Source organism: Gavialis gangeticus, unplaced genomic scaffold, assembly GCF_001723915.1.
Source record: "Gavialis gangeticus isolate Ggan-Ray unplaced genomic scaffold, GavGan_comp1, whole genome shotgun sequence".
Lineage (NCBI taxonomy): Eukaryota > Metazoa > Chordata > Crocodylia > Gavialidae > Gavialis > Gavialis gangeticus.
The window spans coordinates 100,706,888-100,728,638 of NW_017729025.1; the positions used below are offsets into that span (position 1 = coordinate 100,706,888).

At 45.5% G+C, this 21,751-nt stretch overlaps 1 protein-coding gene across 2 annotated transcripts in view; it reads left to right on the plus strand.

Moving 5' to 3' along the window:
- Positions 1-21,751, plus strand: part of TP53I11 (tumor protein p53 inducible protein 11) — a 72,275-nt gene that overhangs the window by 14,150 nt on the left and 36,374 nt on the right. The window contains exons 2-3 of one of the 2 annotated variants that reach the window (XM_019519355.1): positions 12,185-12,317; positions 14,299-14,467. In XM_019519355.1, the coding sequence (XP_019374900.1) occupies positions 14,339-14,467 (129 nt within the window). In that variant the 5' untranslated portion in view covers positions 12,185-12,317; positions 14,299-14,338. The remainder of the gene's footprint in view (positions 1-12,184; positions 12,318-14,298; positions 14,468-21,751) is intronic. The other variant, XM_019519354.1, reaches the window with a different exon arrangement.

Genomic DNA, 21,751 nt, shown 5'->3' on the forward strand with positions numbered 1-21,751 from the left:
ACAGTTAGGGCGGCTAGGAGCTGGAACCAACTTCCAAGGGAAGTGGTGCTGGCCCCTACCCTGGGGGTCTTTAAGAAGAGGCTGGATGCCTACCTGGCTGGACTCATTTGAGTCCCGTTTCTTGTTTTGGGGTTTTGTTGCTCTCCTGCCCTGGCGGGGGGTCGGGCTAGAAGATCTACTAGGTCCCTTCCGACCCTAAATCTATGAAACTATGAAACAGTAACAGGACTTCTCAAAGCAGGAGGTGAAGGATCTAGGTTCATGAAAGCAAATTGTGGATTGTTTGGGGGTCAAAGGAGGTTTAAAGCTGGCAATTGAAACAAGGGTTGAGTCACCCCTTTTTTTACAATAAGTAAATAAAACACTACCGCTACAATGGTGCAATTAATGTGCTGTTCAGGACCATTGTAAAATAAAGAAATTTTCTTTAAAGGATATTTCCCACTAGTATTTCCTTACTGAACCTGACTCAGGACCCTCAATTGAGATAGGAGAGCAGATTTTGAGTGTTGAAAGGAATTTGATTTTTGACTCTGTCCTGAGTCTAAAGCCTTCTTAAGTTGTTAGCCTGGAAGAAGGATTCTCCCCTACTCCTCAGTGTTACCCAATAGAAATCCACTGCTCCCGTACTGTACAGCAGATACACCAGGCTGGAGTATGTGGGGCCATTTAGTGGTCTTTAAAAAAAAAAAAAAAAAAAAAAGGCATGAAAATGAATATTCTTACAACTTCCCCATTAAGCTTTCTCCTCCTTCCCCTCCCTTAATGCCTTGGGGAATGTTTTGTAACATTTTAAGGACACCCGAATCATCCAAGTACCAGTCAGAGTATCTGGAGAGAAGTCTTCATGCATTTTGGAGTGAGGGAAGCTTATATCCCACCGCTGCCTCTCCATATCCTTTGTTAGCAGCTATAGAGAAGTTTACAGCCTATCTTTGAGTTTCCAGTCCAAGCCTGGTGGAACAAGTGAGGCAGTTATCTGTATGCTGTTTGGCATGGCAGTCCTATTAATTATTAAGGCGACAAGCTGGATTCTGGTGCTGCTTTGAAACTGGAAATGCAGTTGTTTTGAGTCATCAGAGCCACAATAGTTCTGCGCTGATGGATTGCTGCAGTCAGCTCAGTGCTAAGAGCTACCATATTACTAGGGAGAGAATGGAAAGAAAATGCAAAACATGTTTCAAAAGTGGAGCCACTGAGCCAGTAGATTGCACCTTGTATACTATATATAGCAACTGAAATGTTCATCGGTAACCAGTCAGACACCTTCTGAGAAAAGCAAATGTGTGTAGGACAGCACCTACCAAGTATATGTGGTTGTATGGCTTAGCATGTGCACATGCAGTAAAATGTGTCTAAGGCATGGGAGTGCACGTGCAGTCTGTCTCAGTGTGTATCCCCATCACACCACAGTTAGGATGTGCACAGTGTGCCTCAACCAAGTCAAATGTCTGATAGACATGTATGATGTGACAGAAGTGCAGCCTATGACAGCACATACAATGTAGGACTGCATGTTTAACATGTGGTAGAGCACATGGCAAAACTTATACTTAGGATGCAACAATTGTGTTTATTCTCCAAGAGAAGACTTCTGTCTCTGGAACATTTGTTGCAGGTGGCTATTATGATGTAGGTGCTGGGTGTAATTATAGCTCAGATTTAAGGAAACTAATTGAGGTTTTTTTTCTCATGCTGGGGATTAAATGCTCTCTGAAAAGAAACAAATTGCTCAACTTGAGATCTTTTTTTTCATACCAAGTGAATGAGCTGAAGAAAAGTTCCTGGTCATCCCTCAGATCCCTGGGACAAAATCCCTGAACCAAGATGCATCCTGTGGCTGTTACAGTAAGGCAAACAGCCTTGAATGTCATGGCTTGAGGCTTTCATTGCGCAGTTGCATTTAGCCCACCAATACTGAGGGCTGCACCTCCAAGCTCTAAGCCTTTTCTTTCCAGAGAAAACAGAAGAGACTCTCTATACACTGGATCTCAGCAATTTTTGTTTTTACAGTAAGCCCTCAGAATAACCTTGGGGTTTGTTTACTGCATGAGGGAATATTCTCCAATGTTTTTGAACACTGACTGTATCATTTAAAACCCTGTCACAGTTTATTACTGATATCACCGAGAGATGTAAAGATAGGATGTTCTAGTGTTCTAATCAGCGCCCACCAGACACCCTGTTTGGGCTCTGTCTTGTGCCCCTCCCTATCCCATTCTTCCAGCTGCTTTCATTTTCTTTGCCCTAAGTATTTCCAGAGAGAAGCATGAGGAACTACTTGCATGTGCTGTCAACCCAGAAGAGGAGTTTCTCCCAATGCTAGGACATGCTACTGGTAGGAGTGGAGTGGGGTCTCACAATGGCTGTTGCAACAAGGATGTGAGCCTTGTTACAGCACTATCTCCATGCAAACTCCCCCTGCTTGCTCTTCTAAGGGAGTGGGGGAGGCATTGGTTTGCTAATAATAACGATGCATTCATTTTCTCTGCTGCTGTCTTTCCTTAGGGGAGACGTGCAGAAAATTATAAAGTGATGACGTGAAAATGTAACTCTTCTGTATAGTCTAATAGCACAAGAAATACAATGTAGGGAGTGAGAGGGGCATAAGAAAAATGGGTAGAGGAAGAGATTCATGAGAGCACGATCAGGGTGAAGGGAGGAGGAAGATGCATACGATGAGACTGCAAGCAGTCTGAGAGTACTGGGTGCAATATGCATCATAGCTAGGAAGTATTGTGGAAGGTGTGAGACTGATGGGACACCTTTTAGGGATACGAGGAGAGCAAAGCTGGCTTAAAAGTAGTTGGATTTTATTTTTCTAAAGTTGCATGTAGAGACAGCCATGTCTAGTTAACACACAACTTCTCCTGCTTATCTGGCATTGCTGTGGAAGCCCTCTTGGTCGTCCTGTGAGCTGCAGTGAGTTTACTTTTATCATATTAAATTACAAACTATCTTTTGGTTGAGAGAGTCAGTCTGCAGAATGGAGGTGTTGGAATCCCTGCCTCTTAGCATTTAACCAGCAATTCCTGTCTTGGTCTAGCGAGAAGACCCTAATTCTTGTGTCTCTGAGTGTTGCACACTGGAATACAGCAGGGAAAGAATCTCTGGCAAGAAACATTGTGCTAGGACACATTGGGTCATCCCTCTGTGTAAAGGTCTGTTGTCCTTACAGAAGAAGAATCTCATTTTTCTTGCTCATGACTGGATTTGAATTGCAGATGGGTCCTGTATGGCCAGTGCAAGTCTGAACTGGATTGGCATATCACCTGGTATTACTGTAATGTTTGTGAGTTAATTATTTTTACTGCCTGAAGGTTTGGTCCCATTCAAGTTGGATCTGGTTTCATTTCCCCTGGTGACTCTGAGGCATCTTTACCTGCAAAGACCGTGTAGAAAGGACAAAGGGGAGAGCCCTTGCCGTTCCAATGTAGGGAAGGGGTGACAATGTTACCTGATCATGTTTCCCCAGTAATGGCTGTCATGGTACTATTTTTTTAAAGATACAGGACATTCTGTGTTATACATCACCATGTGCTGCAACTGGCACAAAGGTTGCATCAGTTGGGATAGAAGATAATAACCTGCTATGACTGGTTGAAAGCAGAGAGACAAAAATAGATTAAGACACAAGAAATCTTCTCTGATTTCTCAGTTCTTTTTGCTGCAACAGCTATTTAAATTGCCAGAGAGAAATGAGAAATCTAGGTTGGGGTGGCTAAGTTCTAATAAGTGTGTGGACCTGGGAATTGTAGTATCTCTCTCCTCATGTGGCTACCACATGGGGATTGCTAGTCTGATAAAGATTTAAAGGACTACTATTAGATTAGAAAACCCTGGGGTGATGCTCTGCTCTACCACAGATTTTCCATGTGACTTTGGAAAAGTTGCTAACTGCCACCTCTGTAGAGATGTCTATTGACTTAACTCTGATTTGAAAACAGTGGGTGCTAGGCACTTAAATAAGAGTTAGATGCCTAGCTTCGTGGAGCTGGCCCTCAGCTTCTCTGTACCTCCAATGCCCATCTCTAAAGTGGTACCCTACTTTTCATAGATTCATAGAAGTAGGGTCGGAAGGGACCTTGCAGATCTTCTAGTCCAACCCCCTGCCCTGGGCAGGAGAGAAACCTGGGCTCAAATGACCCCAGCTAGGTAATCGTCAAGCCTCCTCTTAAAGACCCCCAAGGTAAGAGCCAGCACTACTTCCCTTGGAAGTTGGTTCCAGATCCTAGCCGCCCTGACTGTGAAGTAGTGCCTTCTAATGTCTAGTCTGAACCTACTCTCTAAAAACTTATGGCCGTTATTCCTTGTTACTCTAGGAGGCGCTCAGGGGAACAAGGTCTCTCCCGTTCTCCGCTGGTCCCCTCTCAGCCTTCTCTTGCGAAGGATGAACAGGTTAAGTTCCCGTAGCCTCTCCTCATAGGGTCTGCCCTGCTGTCCCCAGATCATGCGGGTGGCCCTCCTCTGGACCCTCTCCATGTTGTCCACATCCCTCCTGAAGTGCGGCACCCAGAACTGGGCACAGTACTCCAGCTGCAGCCTGACCAGTGCTGCATAGAGAGGGAGGATCACCTCCTTGGCCCTGCTTGTGATGCATCTGTGGATGCGTGACAAGGTGCGGTTGGCCCTACTGACCGTGTCTTCTCATTGGCAGCCCATGTTCATTTTGGAATCAGTAATGACTCCAAGATCTCTTTCTGTTACCATGCTTTTGAGAAGAGAGTTCCTCAGCCTATAGGTATGCTGCTGGTTCTTACTGCCCAAGTGCAGCACCCTATTCCCATCCTATTCTCATTTGCCTACCCCTGTAACCTGTTCAGCTCCAGCTGTATCCTGTCCCTCTCTTCTAGTGTGCCCTCCTCACCCCAAATCTTGGTGTCATCCACGAATTTAAACAAGGTGCTTTTCACCCCCTCGTTCAAGTTGCTAATAAAGAAATTGAACAGTGCAGGCCCAAGCCCTGGGAAGACTCCACTGCTCACGTCCCTGCAGGTCGAATGTGACCCGTGCGCCACCACTCTGAGTGCGGCCCCTCAGCTGATTTGCTATCCATCTACTTCTCAGGGTTGCTATCAGGATAATCACAGGAAAGACTGAGAGGTGCTCAGTACTTCAGTAGCAGGGGCTAGATAAGTACACAACATAATCGCAGTGCTTTAGTCTAACATAATTTTAACAGGATTACAGAGAAGATGATTTCCCCGTCCTGATAACAGCCGATGATTTCCCCCGCCCTGATAACAGCCTTGTTTGTTCTTAAAACAGAACAGACGTTGATCCACACCCAACTCCCTCCCTTTCTTTGCCCAGCCCACACTGAAGCCTGAGCTCTTTCTCAGAGTCCGTGGCCATAGTGGCCTTCATGTGTACAGCAACTTGCCCCTGAGCTTGACAATTCCCAAGCTTGCTCTGTGTCAGAGCAGGCACAGCCAAAGCCTGGGAAAGACAGCAGAGGAGCTGGACAAATGAATGACTCTTAGGCCTTACAAAACAAGGCAGCAAGAGAAGTGCCACAGCCATTAGTCCTCATTTGGAGAGCCAAGTACAGCGCAGCTGCCATGTGCTTGTGTGAGACTCTACCTTGCGCTGCCCAACGTTAGAGTTCTGAAATCTCTGCCATCCTCCATCCCTCAACTCTCCATCTGGGAGTTAATGATGCCCAGCAGCTTTCTTTTTACAAGGAACGCAGGCAGCTGACTTACAGAAAGATGAGACCGAACTCTCAGAGAGAACTAAAACCTAGGAGAGAGTTATTAGCACTTCTTAAGATGGGTCATGATAAAAATAAATTGCCACAAGCCACTCGTTCTGAAATGTCAATACATTTGTGCCACTTTTGCCCGTCTCGACTATTTTTTATCTAGATCTCTAGCTATTGCCAGAGCAGCCAGGTACCAGAAGTTTGCTCTTCTGCAACACCTGAAGTAAATCAAAGGATTGTGCCATACTAGAGAATGGCCCTCTCTAGCAATGTGAGAGGGAAGTTCAGACACGATGGCTCGTTCAGCCCTTAGCCCCTCTGTGGAGGCGTAACTGGGCAGTTCTGTAACTGGGCTGCCAGCAACGGCAGTCAAGTCACTGGCACATTGGCTGCTATTTGGTTCCCCCCACCCCTCAAAATCATTGTCCATGTCTAGTGCCCTGTTGCCCACCCCCTTGGTTGCTGTGCTGCTGAAAGACTACTGCCCCTGTGCTGTGACTGTCAACAAGAGGGTTTATTTGTGTTCTTGCCCCATAGGAATCAGACCAAACTGGGCAAACTTATTTCACACAGGCCACAGTCATCTCATGGTAATGACCCTGGGTGACTGCTAAAATAAGCTAGTTCTAAATTGACAATCCATGAGATAAAGATTTTGTATTCCATTTTCCAGAATCAGATAATCCTCCAGTTTAAAATGATAATGAAGCCAATTTACCTACCAATAATGGCATGTTATTATTATCCCTCTGGGAAATAAAAGGAACAATGTCTGTGCTTGCCTGTGAGGTATTTGCTGGCAGAATTCAATGCTGGCTCTTTGTGCAAGAGAGAAGTGGCTTTACTTTTAGCTACCTCCATTTATTTCTTTTCTGTGTTAGGAAAGTCTTACCATCACATTGAGAGTCTTCCTATGAGCTGAGTAAAGATCTACAGCATAAAGGGCAAAGGCAAGTAGAAGCAAAAGGCTTATATAGTCTTGGGAGACACATGGATCTAAAGGATTGACTAGGAATTGGGACAGCCTCTTAGTTTCAATATCTGCTTTACATCTGACTGGCTATGTGACCATATTACATATGGCTTACGTAGCTGTGCCTCAGTTTCCATACCTGTAGAAATGAAGGTATTAGTACTTACCTCCCAGATGCAGTATGAGGATTGATTAGTTACTAATAGCAATATGCATTGTAAATGTTCGGTATTATTTAAAGAATATGTGGGCGTGTCTACACAAGAAGTTTACTGTAGAGCTGCCTAAATAGGTCTGTAGTAAATTTTTCCATGTCTACACATGTACCCCTATTAGGGTGCATGAAACTAGTACACTCCAGAGAAGGCTCGTACTTGCAAGTGAAAGTACTAGCCTGCTCTGGAGTTTTTTCCTGTGTAGCAGCACACGTGTAGATGCTGACTGGCTGGCTGGGGCATGAGAGTGCTTCAATGTGGGGGCTGCCTGCCAGCTAGGTCCAGACTGAAGCACCCGCAATGCCTCAGCAAGCCCCTCTGCAGCACATTGAGCCTAGGTTGGTGTCGGCTTCAGTGTGCTGTGCATGAATAAACCCCCAATAAGCTCTGGAGTTTATTCATGCAGATTAATTGCACATGTAGACGTGCCCAGTATGAACTTCTGTGCTTACTGAAGTTAGTCATTTAAAGACTGTGTAAGAACTTATGTGTGGTCACTGAAGTGAGCAATACAGGCCACCTAAAACCAGAGCTTGATGGAATAAAAATAGCCCTTTGGCCAGTGTGGATGTCTTGGGTAGCAGAAATGAGTGTCTTGCAGATAAGTGGTGTTTACTGCTCTGCCTCCAGAGATCCTGCCTCAAGCCCATTTCACTTTGTCAATGCACAGATGACGCTGTGGAGGTGTCGCTGTGGGGATCTCGCGGCACAACTAGAGACCAGTAATATTTGCAGCCGTCCCAATAAGAAAGTGCAAGACGTGCTTTGGGAGATGTATTGGCTCAGTAGGAAGGGTACTTTATTACTGACTTGGCTGAGCAGCTGAGACAAGAGGGCACCAAGGAAATGTTAGAGGATAAAAGGGACAAGTAATTGGCAGTTTGACTAGAAAGATCAAGCCTGAATGGAGACTTTCTCTCCTAGAATTGCTTTTTCCAGGTTATGTTTGAGGGGGTGATGAGTGTATTTGTATTTAAGATGGAAATCTGCCCTGGTGCTTGGCCTGTGGTGCTTGGCTTGTGTGTCTTTGGTGGATACAGCTGTAAATCTGATGCTTTTCCTCAGCACAAAATTCAGCCTCAAGCTTGGCCCAGTGTGAATGCAGATTTGATTTCCCAAAGATTCTTGCATCTAAGCTTCATTCTCTGAATGGATTTCTCCCTTAAATTTTAGTGTTTTGCTCCTTCCTGAAACTCTCTAAGCTATTAGGCCGTGAAGAACAAATGGAGAGGGAGTGATAGGTATGGCAGTGGGGTGAGACTGAGCTATCTTTGGTATAGTATTATTGGGTCTCTGCACCAATAGGCTGTAGCTGTCAAACTGAATTAAGTGTGGAAGGAGAGAATAAGAGGAGCCTGGGAAGAAAAGAAACTCTTGTTAAGCAATCATTCTTTTAATCGCATTTAGACACTACCAATGATTAGCTCATGTGGCATAGGACTACACTGTCCAGGGTTATTGGTCTGTGCAGCCGTTTGAATGCTCTGAAATGGGATTAAGGAGAAATGGATGAGAATAAGGTGTTTTTATTTTAAAAGCACAAGCTACAACAACACGTCTTCTGAATGTGGGTCAGATATAATATAATCTAACGCTTTTTGATTTCTTTGGTAGTTTCTCCCTCAAAATGTTTTACAATCATGAGTGAATAACCCTTTCATCTAATTTCTGTGAAGTAGATATTATTCCCATGTCCAAATGTGGAACCTGAGGCACAAAACTAGATCCTGGTCCAGGCCAGAGCGGTGTTTATCAGGGAAGGTATGTGCAAAAAAAATTGGCCTTAGTTTTTTGTGTTCCATCTTGCTAGCCATGTGTTGTCCTGGCTTTTGGCCAACCCCCTGGCACAGATTAGGGTAGCCTGGTAATAATAAAGTGGGCAAACATCCATTAGGGATTGTACTGAGATGCATATAGTCACGTCCCAGAGGCAATTGATGGGACAGCAGATGGTAGTGAATTTTGGCCTCAGGTCAGTGTGAAACTGCTTCTTTTAGAGATAAAAGACTTCATATATCATTCTCAGTCCCCTGGGCCTTCCTATTTTACCTCTGCCCCATTCTCTGCCTGGCTTGTTACACACACAGGAGACACTGCAGTGATGCATATCCTCTAGAACTTAAACATCTGTTTAAAAACAAATCCTTCCTCTGAAGTCTGTCACCAGGAAGAGGAATGTTGTAGGAGGCAGAGCCAGCATTATATTCCTGTGATATCTCCCTATGGGTGAGCTGATGTAAAGATATGCCTGGGATATTGCGTGAAGTGGCTGTCCTTAGACATGTATCCTTAACCCTGGTAAAGCCCTGATGAGCCTCAAAGCTATGGTGTTCGTGACTTTTGTATGTTTGGAGGCTGGGAAATGCTGCCACTGAGACTCAGTTCCTTCCTTTTGGCAGGATTTAGCAAGTCACACATTTCTTTCATCCCTGTCACAGCACACATTGGAAGGGACAGATAATCTGTCCCTGCAGTTAAGTATATACCCAAAAGTCTTGGCTGAGGGGAGTTATAATCCTTCTGAAAGGCTGAGCATTTGTTATCCCAGGGCACTATAGAGGAATCTCTTCCTTCTCTGCTGTGCTCAGCCATATCTGAAGGGCAGCGGGGCCAGGAGCGGAAACCATCACTCTGGATTCCATTTGCTTTGGGGACCTAGAATCAGGCACTTAACATTAATTTAATAGCTGTTAATTGGGGAATCAGTGCCAACGGTTCTGGCAGCCAGCCCATCCACAATAAAACATCGCCTCATCCTTTGCTGTGGGAGGCAGCCTGGTCTGCTTAGAGAACACAAATCCTTTAACAAAAGATTTCAGGGGGAGGATGGGTAAATATTCAGGATTCAGCCCCTGTAACATGAAAGTCGTCAGGCAGAGTCAACCCTCTCAGTTTGTTCTCCACTAGCCATCCATAGCCCTGAATTTTGACTTTCTCATTCTGTCTCTTCTCTGCCTCATTTTAGTCAGTGATGGATTAATCCTGCATTTCTATGGGATTAATTTTGTGCAGAAGAAGCCTCATATAGGCCCAGTGTTTATTTGGCCTGATCCAAGTGCCATTGATCAGAAAAGATGGCTAGAGATATCCACGAGAACAGGCCTTCTTGTGGAATCTCAACTTGAGATTGACTGACTTTCATGTTACAGGGGCTGAAGCCATGGTGGAAGTCCCGTGGGGACAACCTGCCTTGGTATTAGTGCTTCAGCATCTAGGCAGGAAGCAGAGAAGCTACAGAAACTCTGTGTGTTAGAAGGAACAATATAAATATTTGTCCAGAGGTCTTGAGCCTCAGTTTTTGATTTGAAGGGGCTAGCTTAGAGTCAGGTTTGGGAGGCAGTGGTTCAATTTTAGGGCACAGATCTATTTCAGATTTTGTGTAGAATTTGGGGGCTGATATAGGGGCAAAATTTGAATTAGTTGATTCCTCTGGACTGCTTACTTGCCTCATGCTTTGGTGTGGAAAAGGGGATGTATTTTACAGAAAAATGTGATACAAAGCATTGTGTCTGGAAGGCAATAAATGGCATAGCTGTTTAGGTGGAAAGCATTCTGTCAATACTGTGTTGAGAGCAATTTAATTAACTTTTAGTAGACAGCGGTCAGCCACAGCCTTTGTCTTAACAAGACATATAGATCTGTGTGATAGAAAGAACAATGTTGGCACTCTTGGAAAATTCTCAGAACAAGAGTATTTGCTCTTATTCACAAAAATAAACTGCTAGAGAACCAAGTCCATCTGAGACAGGGAAGCACCACATGTAAGAAATCCCCTCTCCGTCTGGCACCAGAAGATCTTCTATCTGCTAATTCAGACAATTTAAAATACTCCCCAAAAGTCCTTTCTCCTTCTGGTAGAACTACGGATTCTTTCCCCTTGGGACAGCTCTAGACAAATCCGGATTGGGAAGGGATTAGCCAGATGAGACTCTTATGTCTGCCCAGACTTGATTCTGGCTGTGTCTCTGGTGTATTCTGTTTACAGATCTGAGTCACCATAGTAGCTTAAAGAAAAATGTTTTGTTTTCCAACCAAGCCAAGAGGGAATGAAGGAAAATCAGGCCACAGCCCCATTTGAATGGAGAAAGCTCCAAGTACTGTTTGAACTGGGGTTCACTTCCAATGGCCTCATAGGATTCCTCCCATGTGGTGCTTTGGTCCCCTTGCACCAGGCCCAGTATGGCGCAGGTGCCAGCTAGCATCTCCCCTTTTCCCCCAGTCAATACTCCTCTCTCCCTCTTTCTCCACTTGTTTCTTCCTTCCAGTATTTTCTGTTACTTTCCTCTGTGGGTTTCTGTTGTCTCCTGCTCCACTGTTCCCTGAAGACAACCTATTTCTCAAGACTGGATAGGCCTGCGGTGGCTATACGAGTCTGGGAAGCATATGCTCCTGTGGGACTCGGTTCAGGTGAGGAAAGAGAAGAGCAGATGGGCGAACTGTAGATTTGCATGCATCAGCTGTTTTCATGTGTAGGCTCTACAAGACCAGGATGGGACAGTGAATGCGTGTCACATGGAAGTTGCCGCTTGGAAGCTTAGTGTGAGGAGGTGGTGGAGTTGAGGGTGACATCCGTCAGGCTTAATGGGTCCTCAGGTGACCGAGGAGCCTGATTCTGGATACACACGTTCTTTGGCAATGGGGGCATGTTGTTGCGTGGGGGAGTGGGATTTGCAGCCCCAGGTTCATCTCCTTCCTCCACCACCGCTGTTCTGCCTCAGTATCGAGTTGTTGGGCCAGTCCTCAAAGTGGTGCGCACCTTGGTGAACCAGGTGGCGTCACACTGAACCGGCTGAATGACTGGTGACTGACCAACGGTGAGTGACTGTCACATGGAAGTTGCCACTTGGAAACTTAGTGTGAGGAGGCCCTTGCAGAGTTGCTGGGATTACTATGTAATATAGACCAGGCCTCAGCTCCTGATCTGAAGCAGCCCTTGCTATTCAGGTGCTGAGCCACTGTACCTGACAAATCTGTCAAAACAACCCTATTCTGACTTGCAGTTGCATTATCCCATTACAGACAAAGAAATGTCACAAAGGTGAGAATTGAACCTTGTTCTATTTAGTCAACAAATGAAATCCAAGGGGGGCTGGCAAGTGTCCAGAACAGCCTGCTTATCTCCACATTACTCACTGTTGCACTTCTCAGTGGTCATGCATCCCCATGAAATTATGGTCAGACACGTTGGCCTTCTATAATACCATCCTCTTTCATACAGAGGATTTCGAAAGAGAATTTATTTGACTGTGGTTTTTCATTAGAAACTGCCTATCTGTTGAAGTTTTTCTGCAGGAACCTACCCATTCTGACAGTAAAGTTCCCTTGGTTTTGACTACAAAAAGAGAGACCTACTCCATATTAGCCACCTGATCAGCCACTTACCTGATACGTAGTAGATCCTGGCTCAAGTCCCTGTGCCGCATGATTCAGCCAAAGGCTCGGGCCATCCTGCAGATTAGGGTGAATCTCTATGTGTTGTTTTTTTTTAAATGGAAAGGTCTCAGTTTTAACCCAACAGGGGTGTGAAGGAAATTAATCTCAGGGTTTTGTGGGACAGGAAAAACCAGTTCCTGTTCAATTTTGCTTTTTATACAGTGTCTCACTGGGGTATTCTTAGGCATCACAGAGCAACCATACAAACAGAGGACTATCAGACATCATGCTGATCTTTTAGAGAAGATTGTGCCAAAGGGAACCTTGCAAATATGGTCTACTTCAGCCTGATGGGAAGTGGGCAGATTGGAGATCCTTGAAGTAGCAGACAGTATCCCTTTAAAAGCACTTAAGCTAGGCCAACAGAAGGTTTTAGATTGGCAGGACTCTCCTCCTCCTGTCATCTGGAGGGAAGACAGGCTCCCAGCTGATAACAAAGCTCTCCCACCCACTATAATTAGAAAGATAAAAGCACATAGAACAGAGGTTTAATTGGAGCAGCCGTGAAAAGAATGCTTATGCTGAAGATTTCTTAGATAGATTTCCAGCCACTTTTCTGAGTCTGAAGAAACTCAAAATGTAGAACTTATGCTCCACAGACAGATTTTCTCTGGGTCTTTTGATGTGGTGGGAGAGGAACGGATCCCTAAGGATAAGGTAGCTGCCACTCTTCTGAGTGCATCTCCCTCCTGGGCAGCTTTAAAAGACTTGGGGTTCTCTTGTGTGGACACATGTCCATTGTTTATAAGAACTCCCCTGGTGGTTGATCTTGGATACTTATTTCTCTCCTTGCTCACAGGCTCAGCAGAGATGAATGGTGACGGCTACTGCTGTGGCTGCTGCTATGGCAGTGAGGGCTCAGGCTGCTGCAATAACCCCATGGCAAGGGCTCCCCAGAGGCTGCCAGTCTGGTGCCCTCTCTAAATTAGGGCTGGTGCCTCACTCACCCAACCCACTCTTGAGAGGGTTCAGAGGAGGGCCACTTGGATGGTCAGAGGCCTGCAGGCAAGGCCCTACGAGGAGAGACTGGGGGACCCGGATCTCTTCAGCCTTTGCAAAGGAAGGCTGAGAGGTGATCTTGTGGCTGCCTATATGTTCATGAGGGGAGGGCAGCAGGGAATCAGAGATGCTGTATATACTAGGGCACCCCTGGAGTAACCAGGAACAATGGCCACAAATTGACGGAGAGCAGATTTAGGTTGGACATTAGAAAGAACTTCTTTATGGTAAGGGTTGCCAGAATCTGGAATGGGCTTTCAAGGTAGGTGGTGCTCTCTCCTGCCTTGGGGGTCTTCAAGAGGAGACTGGACAAGCACCTAGCTGGGGTCATTTGACCCCAGTGCTCTTTCCTGCCCAGGACAGGGGGTCAGACTCGATGACCTACTGAGGTCCCTTCCAACTCTAACATCTATGAACCCCTAGATGTGCTACTTGCCTGCCCTGTAATGAGAAGAGTAATTGCCTGTTGTTTGTAGAGGGGCCCAATTTAGTTAGGAACTCACTGGCTCCTATATACGTACAGGGAGCCTGCTCTGACATGCTGCACTTCCAGGAGGTTGGAGCAGATTCAATTAATCGAGGCTGCTGGAGCATGGTAATTATTGCAGTCTCCAGCATCACATGTATCAGTGTCCATACGCTGAAAAATGGTGGTGGGACTCTTTAAACTAAAGCTCGTTCAAGTTGTAGTTCAAAGCACCCTGCTGCCATTTCTCAGTGCAGGGACGCTGACACACGAGACACTCCAGGCGCTTCTAATTAGCACAGCTCTTGGAGCTGCACTAATTAAAGCAACTCCCCAGCCCCCTCAAAGCACATTTGTAAAAGCCCAGTCATGCCAGATGTTGAATATTTCATCAGATGGGCTAGACACGTCTTTTAAGATGCTTTTTAGTTACTTTAAGGAGAGAGTGCGAAGTCCCTCATAGGATCAAGTCCCTGCTAAGAGATGCTTATTTTCTGGACTTTGTCATTTCAGTTTCTGCCCAAGCCAGTGACTGCACGTGAGTCACCATGGCAACCAAGCAGCCCCCACCTTTGATGAAGAAGCACAGCCAGACGGACCTAGTGAGCCGACTGAAGACACGGAAGATCTTAGGAGTTGGAGGGGAAGATGATGATGGGGAGGTTCATAGGTCAAAGGTAAGGACTGCCAGAGGAGACTGTGGTAATATAGCACCTTTGCAGGTGTACAGAGAAGGGACTGGCTGGCCCTAAGAGAGAAATAATGAGGGCCATATTTTTGGCAGCTCTGCAGCAAGGAGAAAGGTGATCAGAAACACTCTTAAAAATGGTCACCCCCTCGATGTCCATGGAGAGTGTGAGAATTTGGGAGCTTGCACCTCTTTCTTTAGGGCCTGCACAAAGAGGAAAAACTGGTTCCATGTCTGGTCTGTGAAATGAACAAGTGCATTTGAAAGTCACATTAAGACTCAAGAGGCTCAGTTATAATATTTTCACATGCTGGAGCGAGAAAAAGACATGTGCAACTCGCCCATTTATGAATTCAGTTTTTCTGGGTTAAATATTCACAGGGGTGTCGTGATAAACAGATGCTCACAGGACATCTACCCCGGGGGGTTAGAAGCAAAGAGATGCTCTACATTTGAATTCTCTGGTACTGTGAAGGCTTAATGGCAGGTCAGCAGTCACTGGAGAGAGATGTCACTGCAGAAGAATGGCCAATAAATGTGAGAAATAACTGGATAAGTAGTGCCATGAATCTGAGTTGACAGCTCTTCTTTTTTTTTTTCTGTCTGAGGTACAAATAAATGGCTTGTGGGGAGGAGACCTTCAGATTTCAATACTCCCCAACTTTTGGGGAAGTTCAGACCCTGATCTGAGCAAATATCTTGGGCCTGTCTCTAGGATGAGCCAAACCAACACCCTGTATCTGAATGTAATGTCAGAGGTTCAGGCCCCTCTCTAGATGATGAAAATAGGTTTCTAAGAAAAACTGGCTCGGATAATGGGGCTGGTTTTCTGCCTGAGGAGAGGACTAAGCAATGAGGTGCACAGTCACCTCTCTAAGGGCCTGGTTTTTCCTAAGTGTAACATAATATCTAACATCTTGATCAGTGAAGCAATTCAGAACAGGATGAGCAAGAAAGATAGCTGGGGAAGGCAGGAAAGAAAGAAACAACAGGAGTGTATGGAGAGGTAGATGGAAACTAGGAGACAGTATGCTCATTGGAAGAGACTAATAAGGGGGAAATGGGGAGGGAAGAATTTTGTGGGGAGAGACAGAGGATTGATTAGAAATTAGGCTTGAATTTCTCAAATCCTAGTATCTGCTTTATTTAGGATTTTAAACAGCCCATCAACCCTAGGACCATAAAGTATTTCCTGTGCTGCAATTTCTGGAACTCATGAATTACTGAAAGTGGCTCTGGGAAAAAAAAAAAGGAAACAGGGCATGCACATGTATGTATGTGTTTCTGTTACCACTTGACTCTCTCCCTTTTGTCCTTTGGTTCAGAGGCATGAGCTTTTGTAGGCAACAGCTATGATGAAGTATAATGTTTAACAAAGCTGGCTGTTGTCTATTATTGGGATGCTGCAGGTTGGTGGAGCCTCTTTCCCAATCTTGTAACCTTTGTGACTTTCAATGGAGGTGGAACTGGTGCTGGGCAGTGGAGCGTGCCAGTGCCTCTCTGACCGTGGCTGCCTGGAAGCAGTATAGGTATGCTCCAGGGAGCAGAGGAGGTGCAAATGTAGTCTGGGTCAGCTGTTGTGACCTGCATGGGATGTGCCAGGTTCATGTTCCTTTCAGAGGGCCAGGAGCACTTCATCCATATCAAGTGTAAGCGGGTGGCTTCCTTGGACGAGAAGATTCACATATTGGAAGCATGGGTATCCATGCTGCATTGCATCTGGGATCAGGAAGATTATTTGGACAAGAGTTCAGAAAGGCTGGTACTGGAGGGGCCAAAAAGCAATGCGGAGAAGTGGCAGCATGTGACTACTCGAAGAAGGGAGGTCTCTAGAACTGAAGAGGAGAGGACTGAAGTCAGTAACTGCTTTCAAGCAGTCTGTGGTGGAACTGCTCAGGCAGAGGAGAAGACATCTGCAGGCATGAGGCAGAGGAGGCAGGAGCCTAGAGAGCAGGAAGTGCAAGGCTTCAAGGACAGGGGCTCCAGGACCACTGCACAAAGAAAGAAGAGAATAGTAGTATTGGTTAGTGACTCCCCTCTGCAGGGGACAGAGGCACCAATTTATTGTCCAGATCTGGGGGCCTGGGAGATGTGCTGCATGCCTGCAGCCCAAATTCAGGACACCACAGAAAGTCTGCCAAAGCTCATCCGTCCTTTGGACCACTACCCCTTTCTGTTTGTCTACGTAGGTGCCAATGATACATCCAGGAAAATACTGATCATATCAGAGGTGACCGTGAAGCTCCTGGCAGAAGGATTAAGCAGCTTTGAGCACAAGTGGTGTTTTCATCGTCATTGATCCTTCCTGTGGAAGGCAGGGGTCAAGGCAGAGACCATAGTATCCTGGAAGTGAACGCATGGCTGAGACGGTGGTGTCAGTGTTAAGACTTCAGCTTCTTTGACAATGGATGAATGTTCTTGGGAGGAAGACTGCTATCAAGAGAGAGGATCCATCTGACAAGAGCAGGGAAGAGTATCTTTGGGTGTCATCTGACCAACCTAGTCAGGAGGGATTTTAAACTAGGTTCCATAAGGCATGGTGATCAAAACCCCCCAGCAACAGTGCACACAGTCCAAAGGAGAAAGGACTTGAAGAAGCAGCTTAATTCTGAGAGAGGGATAAATTGCTACAGGGCTGAAACAAGTGACATAAAAAGAAAGGGAGGAGGTCAAGATGCAAAACACATCTGATGCATATATACAAATATGAGCAGTATGGGGAATAAACAATATGAGTAGTTCTTTTCACAATCTACCGCCTAGGAAAAGAACTACAACTTGATTGTCATCACAGAGACTTGGCAGGACAGCTCTTGTAACTGGAATGTGAGCATGGAGGGTTGCACTCTGTTTCAGAAGGACAGGGTTGGGAGAAAAGATGGTGGTATTGCCTTGTACATGAAAAACACATAGACTTGTTCCCTGGTTCAGAAGGAAGAAGATGACAAAGCAAAATACATTTGGATGAAGATGAGAGGTGAAAGACGCTGCACTGGTGTAATGGTGAGGATTCATTTTAGGCCACCTAATCAAGAAGAGGAAGTGGATGATGTACTTCTCAAGCAGGTGACAAATCCTTCCAAAAGCTATGAGATGGTACTGACGGGACTCTTCAGTTTTCCCGACATTTGCTGGAAGAACAATGTAGCCATACATAATGTCAAACCAGTTCCTAACTTGTGTGGAGGAAAACTTTCTCTTCAAGAAAGTGGAAGATACAACTATCTTTGATCTTGTCCTGACCAACAGGGAAGAGCTGTTGGAGGATGTGAAGTTGATGGGTAACTTGGGAGGAAGTGATCACAACACACTAGAATACTAGATCCTGAGACAGGGAAAACATGAGGTCAGTAAAATTAGGACGCTAGACTTCAAAAAGGCAGATTTTATCATAGGAGGATAGACTGAAGGGTAAAGGCTCTAGGAGCTTCTAAAGGGCACAGTATTGAAAGCCCAACATAACTGTCATGGTACCATGCAAATGTATGTAGGGAACAGGAGAAAAACAAATGGAAGTGTGGGGCTATTGCCTAACAACTCAGGACAGCTGGCTACTGACACTTGGGAGAAAACTGAACTCCTGAATGACTACTTTGCTTTGATATTTCACTGGGGAAAATCATGCTAAATAAGGTTCAGAATGGGCATGGTGGGAATGACCGCCTTCCTACCATTGATGTTGAGCTGGTGCATGATCAGTTAGAAAAATTAGATATTTTATAAGTTAGCAGGACTGGATAAACTTCATCCAAGAATGCTGAAGAAGCTGGCCAAAGTCATTGCAGGACCTCTGGCGAAACTCTTTCAAAACTCATGGCACTTCAGGGGAGGTCCCTGAAAATGGCCAATGTTCCCATCTTCAAGAAGGGGAGGAGAGAGGACCTGGGAACTATAGGCCAATTAGCATAACTTCTATCCCAGGGAAAATCCTGGAAAAAATTATCAAAGAGTCTATGTGCAATATGCTTGTAGAAGGTAGGATTCTGAATGACAGCCAGCATGGCTTCATTGCAGGCAGGTCTTGTTTTACCAGTCTTGTTACCTTCTATGACCAGGTAGCTCACCACCTGGATAAGAGAGAGGAGGTCAGCATTGTATACCTAGACTTCCAAAAGGTCTTTGATCTGCTATCTCATGATGTTCTCATGGGAAAATTGGAGGATTGTGGGCTTAACTGCTCGACAGTTAGGTGGGTAGGAAGCTGGCTGCAGAGTAGGACCTAATGAGTGGATCTGTGTCGTCCTGGCGAGAAGTGGCCAGTTGTGTCCCTCAGGGGTCTGTGCTTGGTCCAGTGCTTTTCAAGACCTTTATCAATGATTTGGTTGTGGGGGTAAAGAGCTCACTGGCCAAGTTTGCGGATGACACCAAATTATGGGGGAGCATGATCACACTTGGAAAATAGGCTGCAGATACAGGCAGACCTAGACAGGCTGGCAAGTTGGGCGGATCAGAACCAGATGAAGTTCAACATTGAGAAGTGTAAAATGCTCCACCTGGGGATGAACAATCTCCAACATACTTACAGTCTTGATGGCGCCAAACTGACTAGCACCACACTAAAAGGGACCTAGGGGTAATAATAGACCATAGTATGAACATGAGTCATCAGTGTGATGCTGTAGCCAGCAAGGCAAACAGTACTCTGGCATGCATCAACCAATACATCTCGAGCAAAACCAAGGAAGTGATTCCCCCACTTTACTCAGCATTGTTGAGGCCACAGCTGGAGCATTCTGGGCGCTGCACTTCAACAAGGACATGGAAAAGCTTGAGAGAATCCAGAGAAGAGCCACCTGTATGATTTAGAGACTTGCAAGGCAAGCCACATAAGGAAAGGCTGAGGGACTCGGGCCTCTTTAGCCTAAAAAAGAGAAGTCTGAGAGGGGACTTGGTAGCAGCTGACCACTATATCAGGGGAGTATATCAAGGGCTCAGTGAACAACTGTTCACCAGGGCACCCTTTGGGAAAACCAGGAGTAATGGACACAAACTCCTGTAAGACTGTTTCAGGCTTAACTCTAGGAAAAGTTCTTCACAGCTAGGGTGTCCAGACTGTGGAATAAACTCCCTCCAGAGATGGTGCAATCTCCTACCTTAGAAATCTTCAAGGGGAGACTGGATGGTCACCTCGCTGGGGTCACCTGACCCCAGTTGTTTTTCCTGCCTAGTGCAGGAGGACTGGACCTGATGATCTTGTGAGGTCCCTTCCAGCCCCTAACAATCTATGAGACACAAAAAGAATGGCAAGAGACCAACGTGATTGCACAAGGCATTTTAAAAATTGCTCAAATGCAAAAGGAAAGCACACAGGCAATGGAAAAATTGGCAGGTCATCAAGGAAGCATATCAGGAAATAGCAAGAACCTGTAAGAAAAAATCAGGAAGGCAAAAATAAAGAATTAGATGCACCTGGCAAAGAGGTTAAGGACAACAAGAAGAGGTTATGTAAGTATGCTGACCAGAAAAGAAGGAACAAGGAATCTGTGGGTCCTCTGGTAACAAGCCAGGGAAAACTCCTAACTGAAGAGAGAGAGAATGCAGAACTACTCAACAGCTACTTTGCCTCAGTCTTCACAAAAAAAATATAAGCTGCTAGACACTAAATAGAAATTATCTGGAAAAGGAAGGGGGCAAGCTGAGGGAGTAGATAACAAAAGAGATGGTGAGAGAGCTTTTGTTGGGTCTAAATGAATTCAGGTCATCAGGACTAGGTGAGTTTCATCCCAGGGTTCTGCAGGAACTGACCGAGGAGATCTCTGAGCCCTTGGCAATGAACGTCATGAAATTTTGGGAGGCGGGCTAGGTTCCAGAGGACTGGAAAAGTGCCAATGCAGTGCTCTTTAAAAAAAGCAAAAAGGAGGACCCGGGGAACTACAGACTGGTTAGCCTCATCTCAGTACCTGGAAAGTTACTAGATCATATCCTATGGAACGCTATTTGCAAGCATACAGTCAGCATACATTTATGTCAAATGAACCTGATCTCCTTCTTTGACAAAATAACTACTTGGATGGATGAAGGGATTGGTGTGGATGTAATGTATCTGAATTCAGCAGGCCTTTTGACAGGGTTCCATACAACCTTCTCATAAACAAATTGGAGAAATGAGGGTTGGCTAAAACTACTACAAAGTGGATAGATAACTGGTGCAATAGCCACAAGCAAAGGGTAATTATTAATGGGTCTGTCAGAATGGCAGGAGGTTTCAACTGGAATCCCACAGGGATCTGTCCTGGGCCTGGTGCTGTTCAACATGTTTATTAACAATTTGGATGCTGACATAGAAAGCTTCTTGACCAAGTTTGCAGATGACATGAAACTGGGAAGGACTGAAAACACGCTGGAGGGTGTGAGTGCAATTCAGACAGATCTCAACAGATTGGGAAGTTGGGCTAGAACTAACAGGATGAAGTTCAGTGCAGACAATGAAAAACATGGATACAAAATGGGGGACACCTGACTGAATGAGAGCACTATGGAAGAGGGCTTGGGAACCGTGGTAGATCACAGACTCAATATGAGTCTGCAGTGTGATGCAACCACACAAAAGACAAATGCAGTTTTGGGCTGCATCTGTAGAAGCATTAGGTGCAAGTTGCGGGAGGTGGTAGTGCCTGTCTCTCAGCACTGGTTAGGCTTCATCTGCAGTAGTGTGCGCAGTTCTGGACTCCACATTTTAAAAAGGACATGGAGAAGTTAGAGAGGGTCCAGAGGTGGGCACCAAAGATAATTAGGGACTTGGAAGGCAAGTCATAGAAAGAGAGCCTGAAGGAGCTAGGCATGTTCAACTTGTGGAAAATGGGACATGATAGCAGTCTTCAGATACTTAAAGAGCTGCCATAAAGCAGAGGGAAAGCACCTTTTCTCTCTTGCTGCACAGAGGAGGACGTGGAACAATGGCTTGAAGTTGCTGCAAAGTAGATTTAGACTGGGTATCAGGAAAAACTTCTTCACCGTTAGAACAGTGAAGCAGTGGAATAGACTGCCAGGGGAAGTTGTGGGCTCTTCATCGCTGGAGGTATTCAAAAAGAGGTTGGACAGCCACTGGTTGGGGATGATTTAGGCATAGCTATGCCCATTTTCTACCATGCGTATTTCCCATGCTTCTGGGCTTTGCTGGATGCTTTTCCCCACCCGCCTCTTCTTTCTGCTATATGTGTCCCAAAGGCATTGGGCGTTGGTTACAGTTAAGTCTGGGGACCTCAGTTGGGGTATGCTGATTCTCCTGCTAGGAGCAAAGCCAAGGTTCCTGGCTAGAGGGTCTTTTCCCTCT